Raw genomic sequence first — 10,274 nt, 5'->3', positions numbered from 1 at the left:
AAGTAGTGTTTTATTCGTTTCTTCAACCAAATTAATGCCGTGTTGACAACAATTCTATAAAGGTTTAAATTAAAATTTTCAAGATTAAATCGGTGATTGAACCGATTAAACCTCTAGAACCTAATCTAATCAATTTAATTGATCCAATCTATTTAATCGATTCAATTTAATAAATTGTTTAAAAAATTGTTTAAAAAACCGATTCACAAGTTAACCAATTCAACCACTTATTTAAAAATATATATATTAGATTTGAAAGTAATAGCACTAATCATAATTTATTCTTATAAATTGACAGGAAACAATTTACTGTTTCAACCCATTCTTTATACCATAAATTTTTTAATATGCAATTTTTAAAAAAAAAAAGAAAAAAGCAAACTAATTATGTAATTTGAACAAAGCTCGAAATAAAAAATTGAGATACTAATTTAAAATTTCAGTGGGAGAGAAAAAAATTAAATCTTTTTCTTTTCTAAAACTTGTGGTAATTACAAAATACAACCCAAAAAGTAAGCATTTCACTGTAAATTCGACACTTGATCACACACATTATGCTCCTCACAATAACCAGAACGATCTTTGCGAAGATCCAACGTTGATTTAGTTTCCATCTCTATTGCATCACAATTTGTACGCGTACCAGAGATTAAAGCCTTCTCGGGGGAAGCCGACATTGCTAACTTCTCCCCAGACTCGGAACCGGCAAGTGTGTTTTCCTTAACTGAGACTCGAACTCCAAGTTCATCGGAAACAGCTACGTTATCAACTTGATTAACACCCTTACTCGTCGTATCACTCTGACTGTTATGTTCATCAGATTCTCCGACAGATGATTCAGCTAGCTTGTCCCCTGATAGAGTTTCTTCAACATTGTCGACTGCATCTACAGCATCCATATCTATATCACCATCTTCACGGGATTCAGTATTTTTCTCGATAGCAGAATCCGATACCACCATTTTATTTCCCTTGTCTACTGCATTATAGTCCATAGAGGAAGCAAAATTTTCACTGTCCGAAGCAGATTCGGTTTCCTTGTTCCCAGACTGTGAATCAGTCTCATCATCGGACTGATTATCTTCGGCGGGATCATCAAGTCCTGCCTTATTCTGTAGCTCAAGTGCATCATGGCTTGAGCTAGGGTTAGCATTGTATTTACCATCTGGGGATGCATCTGAGGAACTAATGGTTCCACAAGTATCATTCGTAGAAACATTTGGACATCGGGAATCTGAATCAGCACCTTCAGTTTCACCATTTATCTGACTAGAATGATTCAAACCACCATCATCACATTCTTGAGTATCATTCCCAGATGATAAACCAGGTTTAGATCCGTTAGCCACCTCAGGTGTCGGTTCAGTACACTTAGCACCTAGAGGGGCAAATCATTGAGGAAGTTAAGAACAGTAAATAAAACATAAATGGGAAACAATTGGAATATTTGCATTACCTGTCACAGCAGTCGCCTCCATGTTTTCCAGCTTCAATAGAACCTTCTGCAGCATATCTATACCAGGAAAGACCAACATATTCACGGACCTCATTTCTTGCTTAACTGATTCTTCTAGTGCGGTGAAACCGAAAACAGCAGTCCATGTATGTGTAAGTTCAGCAATTGCAGGGATGACTAGTTTGTGAACATTCAGAGAACAGAGAGCCTTCGAAAACAAAAGAACAAATAAAATCAATGATGCAAGGAACAACAAAGTTAAGCATAAGGCTAACATGACATATATATATACAAAGACACTTCAACGTCTCCATCCTCACGGCTTACCGACTCAATAGCACAGAAAAGCCGTCGGAACATTCCCTGATGCCTGTAGATGTGACGTGTGCCAATGAACGGCATTTCTGCTAGCTCAGTTCCATGGAACCTACATACAGCAATAAGATACCAAATCGGTAAGCATTCATTTGATTAATAGTCCAGATGCATGTAATGCACCCATCCAACAAGAAGTCAGGTGAGTGTGTTTTGATAAGTGATTCCAGTCTTCACTATGTTTGTTTGACATTTTTATGGGTCCAAGGGGGGAAAGTGCAGCGCTACAGATGCTAAAATGTTATTTACCTGATTGATGCTGCAGAAATTATTTCATCGCCTCTCTCCAGAATAGCAGTGTAGAAGCCACTATAATTCAGCCGGTTGAAATTCGATCTTGAAAGATAAAAGCAGCAAAAGCAAATTGAAAACAGTTAGATATTTGATGTTCAAAAAAGAACATTACGACAACAGTAACTATAACAAGTACAATAGACTGCCAACCAGAAAACAGCAAATGGATAAATAACATTAGCCAAAATCATAACATAAGCTGTTGAATGTTAATTTAAAGCTGTTGAATAAAATATATCAGACAGCACATAAATATGAAATTTATCCCTCGGATTATTTGGAAAACTGTTATAATACCTATAATACTACATACAATCATTATTGGACAGTTCTCTGAAAGTAAATCTATAAATGACAAGAAATGCAATAAGAAATCATAATGTGCATACTGATACATTGTGCTCATCCAAACCTGGAAGTAACTGTTCATGCTAATATATCAAACATAATCTAATAAACATAGCAGGAAAATTCAACTACCACAGGATAAAATAAACAAAAACCCACTTCACAAGTTAGAATGAGACTAATAATTAACATCAAGAAACAAAAAATAAGTGTGATATGCTAGACAAGCACTATCATGGAGAAACTAATATGACCAACATCCTAATAAAATTCAGCAACCAAAATGCTTACCCACAATTGTAAAGGACATTATTGACTATGTTGATCCCACTTCTCCTGTCAACGATGGGCAAAAAGCATTCATCCATCACAGTCAGTGCAACAGCTAGTTTAGAATTGCATTCCACCCTTTGCGTAAGCCCTTTGGCAATTATATCCAAATCTGCACCTGTTCTTCGAATAAGAGACCATGAAAATCCTGCTTCGAGTTCATGTTTGACCCCTAGATACTTCTGTAAATGCTCAAAGAGCTGTAGAAACAACATAAATATTTCTTAATATGTGACTTCATATTTTTAAACATAGTGCCTTCATAGTATGATATAAAAGCAGTTAAGCCAGGAACCAGATCAAGGCACTAGAAAAAAGGAAAAAATATGCCAACTTTTATTCGGGGAAAATAAAGAAAGTGAGAATCTATACTTTCATTATGCATCAACTCAATTAGGGAAGAACCTAAAAGAACAAATTCCTGAATCAAATGATGAGATAAGATACAACTAAAACTTCCAGAAAACAATATGTCACACACCTACAAACCAACCTTTCTGGTTAAACATTTATAAAAAAAATAAAAAAGCAAACACTGCAGCAAATACGAACTTTATTGCTACACTTCATGATAACAGTTTCACCCACAGCAACAGCAAAAAGTTGTGTTGCTCACTTCTAAAATTTTAAAGAAAAATTATGATTCCCAATTAAAGATATAAAAAACGGAACTTTGATATGCATAAATTGAATAATAGAGAAACAAAATCCCAAGACAAATGGCATGATATACAATCTAGCAGAAAACACATATACAAACCTTGATGAACTGTTCATATTTAACAGAGGATCAAGGTCAAATAGCAATTTTAGTTACCCATAACTATAGTAACAAATGCCAATACCTTCATGTCATGAATAAACCTGAGTTACTTTATGACATACATTACTCTCTTCTTGGCAATGTGATGTAAGATAGGTTTAACATCAATTAAAGATGACATATAGAGGGTATGATTGCTTCTAGGATAGTTTTTTCCCCATTTTCTTGGTTTACATCTAATCAAAATATTCAGCATTCCAACAGAAGAAAAACAAATTACCTCTCTACATGTCTGCCCACAAAAAGGAAGGACTAAACTGTTCGAATCAATATGAATCTCATCTTTCACTTCGATGCATGATTTGTGGTCTGCAAAAGTGGAAAGGATCAGAATATTATTGAAAAAGAAATCAAGGAAACTACACAGCAACTTCAAACTTCAAAGAATTGAGAACACTAAAAGGAAGAGAATCAGTACATCTTTTCTCGCACAGGCTGCAAGTGAGAAGGGCGCAATCAGTTATCTCATCCTCTTGAGCAATGCCACTGCCAATACTACAAAATTTGCATATACAATTTGGACAGTGCCAATCACCCGCTGGTAGGAACTGTGAAAGTGCATAAATAAAAGCTAAGCGAAGCTAAGCGGCATTGTTAACGAGCAAGAGCCAAGTTATGAGAACTACTAATCAGTATAAGTCAACAAGCACCAAAGATCAAAAAAAGCAAACTTTCAACCAGGAGAACAAATTCAAAATAATTTTTCATTTTTTAAAACAGCAGATACTGTAAGAAGGATAAACTTTTTTCACTTCATCTTTTGGAAGGCAATTAAAAGCCAATAGTTTTCAGGTCATCAAAATGTAAGACAGAAAGCAATTAATATATTTATTGGTCATAGTTGAAAATTTTTCTATGGAAGCATCATTAAGCGACTGAAAAATATTTCTTACATTAAAATAAAAAACATTGCTCATAACAACTGAGGGAGCAGGTACTAAGAACAGTCAGCTCGAAGAAAACATTCAGGAAAAGGTACGTCTTCCAGAAGTCATAGAAAGAAAAGAGATATATGCCGCATAAATTACATGTCCAACTGCTAATCCAAGGACTATTCAGAATTCCCTTAAATTCTGTTTGGCTCTAAACATTTTTAGGGATCCCTAACCATAAGCTCAATAGTTAAGACCTTCAAAAGAACATAACTATCAACTTAAAGAAAGAAATTGTATTACTAAACAACATTTGTAGATCAAATTGGTCATTAGCTCCATTAAATTAACACAACCGCTATTTCTCAAGAGGAAGCAAGAAGATTGTTGGAATCGGGCCAGGGAGGGGGAGGGGGAGAGAAATAAATAAATGATCTATGTAAACTAAAGAACCCAAGATCCATGAATTGGAGTAGTCACGCTTCAAGTATCCCCTAAATTCTCTACCACTAAGAGCAATCTCTTCAACTACAAACCTGCATTAATCTCTATAACTGATCCAGAAGTCTACAAGGAACACTTATAGAAAAAGAAAGCAAACAAGAGACTCAACACCATTATAAATATAAAACATTAGATAGCTGGTGCAAAAATTATGCAGAAGTACCTCTATATTGAGGCAGCTCTGATGAAATGTTGAGGGACAACTGTCACAACATATCAGATCCCCACCATCTCCACAAATGCCACAAGTATCATCATTGGGGTCATCACCATTTACGTCTACAGAATGAAAACCAATCTGCTCAGACTCCACTTGTCTGTTCCATGCATCAATTTGGCACTGAAGGAGAGAAACACCAGAATCCAAACATATATTCTGAAATGGTTGGCGTAATTTGCTTCCAGCATGTATCTCAAATTTTGAAACAGTGAGGATTTTACTACAACAACCACAGTGGATTCCATCCCTTGTGATCCAGCCCTCTAGCATCACTTTTGTTCTCCTACGGTTCATATACTGCACCTTTTCGCTCAACTGCACAGCACCAGAATCAATCAGCCAGGCAAGCAGTGTTCTTCTCCCAGAATATGGAACAAAGTCATCACCCTCTGAACTCAGACCCACATTAGAACCACGAACCAACAAGGTACATCTCCCAAGTTTTCTACTTTTTCTTCCATGAAGAATACGAGAACTGGATATAGAGGATGGTTTTTCATAGCTATCATGCACATGGAGAGAACTTTGACCTTTTGCATTTCCATTGTTGTCATTCATTCGATATTTGGATGACTTACCCTTCATGAAGGAACTTAGTTTCTCTTCATGACTCAAGCTATCCATACTCTCATCCTCATGCCTGGTACTTGAAGATTTCCTAGCAACAGCTTCTTGAGCATTCTCACTGTCACTTTCATCTTTTCGCTTCTTTTTCATCTTCTTTCCTGTTTTCCTTGTTAATTGGCTGAGTACTTCATCTGATAATGGGGTAAATGCAGGACCATCCCCATAGGGTTTGCCCTCATCCTCCTCATCCAGCTGCTTTAGAAGTGCATCATATGCCTTGATGATGGACCAGTACGCAGTTCCAGCAGGGTTGATGTACACTGCATCCAAGTAGTCCCTGTTCCTCCTTGGTCTATAATCTATCGTCCAGCCTGCTTCCTGAAGCATCCCCCTTATTCGTTCCCGTAATTTCTGTTTTTCTGTGCCACATCCACGCCTAACGTTTCCTTCTTTGATTCTGGTTGGCTGAAGCTGCTCAACTTGAGTTTTCTGCCCTTTGCTACCTACCCTCTTCGTTGGGTTAGAAGCTTCTGTATCCTTTGATCGTAGCTTCAGAGATGTATCACTGTCTTCTGAATCACAGTCAGAGACCTTATTCTTCTTAGTTGTTGGTGTCCTTAGCAAATTTGCTTTCTTTTTCTCTTTCCTACCAAAAGAAACCGGTTTCTCCAGAACTTCTGTCTCAGAGTACAATGACGGAAGAACATGCAAGTTCCTCCTAACTATATCATCAATCCTTGAACCACTCCGGCCTTCCTCAACTTCCAAGTGATCAAATTTTTTCAAAGGTTCACCAACCTTCTTTTTCTTGTTCATCATTACCTTCAAAACACCATTTTTGCCCTGAACCCTGATGGGTCCATCTGAATCAGCCATGTACCTCTCCCTCAACAAGGGATAATGCATCCGACTGCCATCTCTATCCTTCCTAAACCTGTTTCTATCATCATGATCCCGACTTATCCCATCACTTTGATCAAAGTACAATTTTTTTTTCTTTTTCTCAAGAAAAGCATGCCTGCTTGGACCACTCTCATACTCTCTCTTAATTCTCATCCGACCAACTGCAGGCATTGATCCCAACAGTCTCCTCCCACCAACCTCTTCTCCACCATAATCAAATCTGTTCCTTCTCATAATCACGTCCTCATCGAGTCCATCATACTCATTAAAGTCAAACACATCTAACTTATTCCTCTTACTCTCACTCAAATCCTCCTCATTCCAACCAATGAAAACTTCCTCACTTGACCTTATCCTCTCCTCCCTATTCCTCTTCCTACCAATTTCACTCTCTTCATAAATAGCTAAACCATTACAAACTTGAATTGTTTCCGGCCCAACCCTCCTCCGAGGTGGCATTACTAGCTCATCGCTAGAACCCGAGTCACTCATAATCATCCTAGACCTCTTCTTATCTGTTTTAGGCTCGAAAATCTTACGGGCCCCTGTGGACCCGGCTCCACCCGAACCATCCCCTTTCTTCCTGACAATCAAACAACCCGATTGGCTCCTATTCTTCACCACAACCCCCGAATGCTCACCAGATCTCAATCGCTCTTCCATCAAAAACCAACCAAACAAAAAAGGACCCTAAATTCCTATCCTTTTCCTCAAATTCATCACAAATTCAAAACAAAATCCGTTAAAAACACAAGAATAAAACCTAAATCTCTCTCATCCACCAGATCTGCGGTGAAAATTTCCAAGAAAAAAGAAAGTGAAAACCAGACTGAAAAAAATTTTCTTTTAAAAAAATAGTTTAAGTTTCCAAACAAGATAATTTCTCAGGCGAAAAGTGATGATACCTCGCTGTAGACTAAAACACAGTTTCCTTATATCGGAATTCGCCGGTGATAACTGACGCAATTTTCCGGCGAAGAAAACGAGAGGAGAAAATTAGAGAAAAAGAACAAAGGGGACAGGGAGACAGAGAGAAATATATATATACTTCGCCTTTGGATTATATAAAATTTTTAATAAAAACAAATCCAAAGCTGCTTTGGATTTAATTAATTAATATAATATATTACTACTGTTTGGCATTTGCCTTTTTTTATTTTTTTTATATTTTACGTTTTCCTTTTTCCTTTTTTTCGGGTTGTTGATTAATTTAATTAACCTCGTCAGCATTTTATCTCCGTCCAAATCTCGCTGTGACAAGAAGTCGGGCATGACGATACGACATCGTTTGATGAAAACGTCAGATTGGGCCCACGATTTCCGTTTGCTTACGTAACGATTCTCATTACACGTTACTGTTGAACTGTTTGACCCAGGTGGTCTGTTGTTGTTTTTACCGTTTGACAAAACCTTTTCCTCCCTTTTTTTCTTTGGCATAATGACTCATTTACCTTCTAACCTTACAAAAAAAAATTATTTTAGTCCTCCACTCTTTTATTCTTTAATTTTGTATTTTTTTTAAATTAAATCACCTACAAATAGATAAAAATTTTAATAATTTTTAATTTTATTGACTTGATATACACATAGATTATAACGTAGATGACACATTAGTATTTAATTATTTTTAAAAATATAAAAAATATTTTTTAATATTTTAAAATTTTAAAAAATTAATTAAATAAAGAGCTAAAATAACTTTTTCTATAAAGTTGAAGGGCCAAAAGATTTATTATGCCTTTTTCTCTCTAGAGTTTGCTTCCTATAAAGCATAGCAAGAGTTTGTAATTTAAGATAGATGTCTAAATTTTTTTGGTCAAATTAGTTAATGATGTTACCCTTACTGTTATACAGTGGCGAAGTTAAAAAAAAATTTTAAAGGTTCGAAATTAAATATAATTTTTAATAATTTCTATCTTTATAATTTTTAAATAATTAAATCAAATTTTTATCATTTTTAAGAGTCAAAGTATAATTTTATTTTTACTATTTTAAAATTTAAAAATTTAAAAATTTTCAAAAGATCTAAATAGAAATTGTTCCATTTTAGAGCCGGGGTTTCGCCCCTGCTGTTTTACTCAGTTAAAAAAAATAGTCATGTCACCTCTCATTAAAATCTAATTAAATAAAAAATATATTAATATTAAAAAAATAATTATATTAATATTTAAAAAAATAAGAAATATTCCTCCCACTTTCATTACAATGATAATAATCTAGATTAGTAATTGAGTTTGTGTTTTATCCATTAATATCAGTCACTTGCTAATTCTCAGCTTTGTTTGAGATCAAGAGCATTGCTCATCCTTTTCGACTTGTCCCCATCTATGTGCTACAAAAATAAGCTATTTTTGTTTATTTTATGATACTAAATGATAGAGATGAGTGCAGAAACAGGATCGTAAATTTATCCAAATTACGAATTTGATCCACGTGATATAAAATTACCACAACCTCCTATAACATCTCTCATGGGCCTATATCACAAAGCAATCAGGTTTATGTCACTTGATTTCCACACTGGAGCCGGTAGAGGCAGGCAAGCAGGCAGCAGCAATCCGAATAAATCCTTCAAGAACCTCGTGCACAGGTTGATCTTTCGTTACAACTCTCTCGTACTCTCTAGTATCAAGTATAGCTAGTGCTGCGGTGTCAGTAGAAATGAGCATCCATACAATATGAGCACCCCATTAAAAACATTGAAAGATTATCTATTACGGAATGAGACAGTGAAACAACAACAACATTTTTCCTTTTGAGAGCTGAAGATAACAATGATTCATTCAAGTAATTCTAAGCATGAGACCATCTTAAAGAAGCACATTGATGAGCTAAATAGACTTTTCTAAATAATTCTTACCTATCATTTAAAGGGTAGTAGATAGGGCGATTCACGCTCACCATACTTGTTTGTTTTATAAATAGAGTCTAGACCATTTGATTAATAAAACAGTCTTGTTAGGATAATTATTATTATTGGCCCAAAAACTTAAATGGGTTTGGGCCGAATTCTATTGAGCTCGTGGATAGAGCTTGCTCTCCTGCGAATATACATATGCATAGGGCTAGATAAACACGTGTCAAGTCTAGAATAAGATACGTGTTTGTATGCATGAAACCTACCTAATATATCATATTAATGAACAGTACTCATATCATATAAATATATAAACACCACCATCTTAGAGGGATAGTGAAAAATACTCAACAATTGTCAAATAGATTATGAAGCCCAATTTGGTTATCGAAAAAAGATCTATCAATCTCGCTTCTTTTTCTTCTTCTTTTTTGTGGATGTTCGTGGCTGCTTCAAGTAAAGTATTGAAAAGACTCGTCCCACTCCAAATGATAAACAAGTGAATATTTTGAGTAGTTTAAAAAATATATCAAAAAAGGTTGGTTAAGAAAGAAGATAATTTTAAATGTCTTTATTTCATATTTGAGTTAACATTTAATACATAAAATAATGTTAGAATAATGATAGAATCTGGTTCGTATAATATTAATGGTTCAAAAAATTAATTAAAATGTTTTAAAATTTGAAAATTAATTTAAAATTTACATATAATATTAACAGTAACT

At 35.1% G+C, this 10,274-nt stretch overlaps 1 protein-coding gene across 2 annotated transcripts; it reads right to left on the bottom strand.

Moving 5' to 3' along the window:
* Nucleotides 1-448: 448 nt before the first annotated feature.
* Nucleotides 449-7,783, bottom strand: LOC107927751 (uncharacterized). 2 transcript variants are annotated; one of them, XM_016858852.2, is made up of 9 exons: nt 7,598-7,777; nt 5,166-7,479; nt 4,045-4,174; nt 3,847-3,935; nt 2,765-3,003; nt 2,081-2,167; nt 1,784-1,883; nt 1,457-1,664; nt 449-1,378 (listed from the first exon to the last, which is right to left on the bottom strand). In XM_016858852.2, the coding sequence occupies exons 2-9, from the start codon at nt 7,353-7,355 to the stop codon at nt 522-524; spliced, it is 3,900 nt and encodes a 1,299-aa protein (XP_016714341.2). In that variant the 5' UTR covers nt 7,356-7,479; nt 7,598-7,777; the 3' UTR covers nt 449-521. The 2 variants fall into 2 exon arrangements, with proteins under 2 accessions (XP_016714341.2, XP_040944058.1); XM_041088124.1 differs by having other exon boundaries at nt 5,166-7,783.
* Nucleotides 7,784-10,274: the final 2,491 nt, after the last annotated feature.

This window comes from Gossypium hirsutum, chromosome D02 (assembly GCF_007990345.1).
Source record: "Gossypium hirsutum isolate 1008001.06 chromosome D02, Gossypium_hirsutum_v2.1, whole genome shotgun sequence".
NCBI lineage: Eukaryota > Viridiplantae > Streptophyta > Magnoliopsida > Malvales > Malvaceae > Gossypium > Gossypium hirsutum.
This window is presented reverse-complemented; position numbering and strand designations above follow the sequence as displayed.

Excerpts from the sequence above, each read along its gene's own strand:
- LOC107927751 (XM_041088124.1), bottom strand. The coding sequence starts at position 7,355 with ATGGAAGAGCGATTGAGATCTGGTGAGCATTCGGGGGTTGTGGTGAAG. Across the intron at positions 3,936-4,044 it reads CAGCCTGTGCGAGAAAAGAT|ACCACAAATCATGCATCGAA; the intron begins GTACTGATTCTC and ends CCACTTTTGCAG. Across the intron at positions 1,665-1,783 it reads TTTTCTGTGCTATTGAGTCG|GCTCTCTGTTCTCTGAATGT; the intron begins GTAAGCCGTGAG and ends TTGTTTTCGAAG.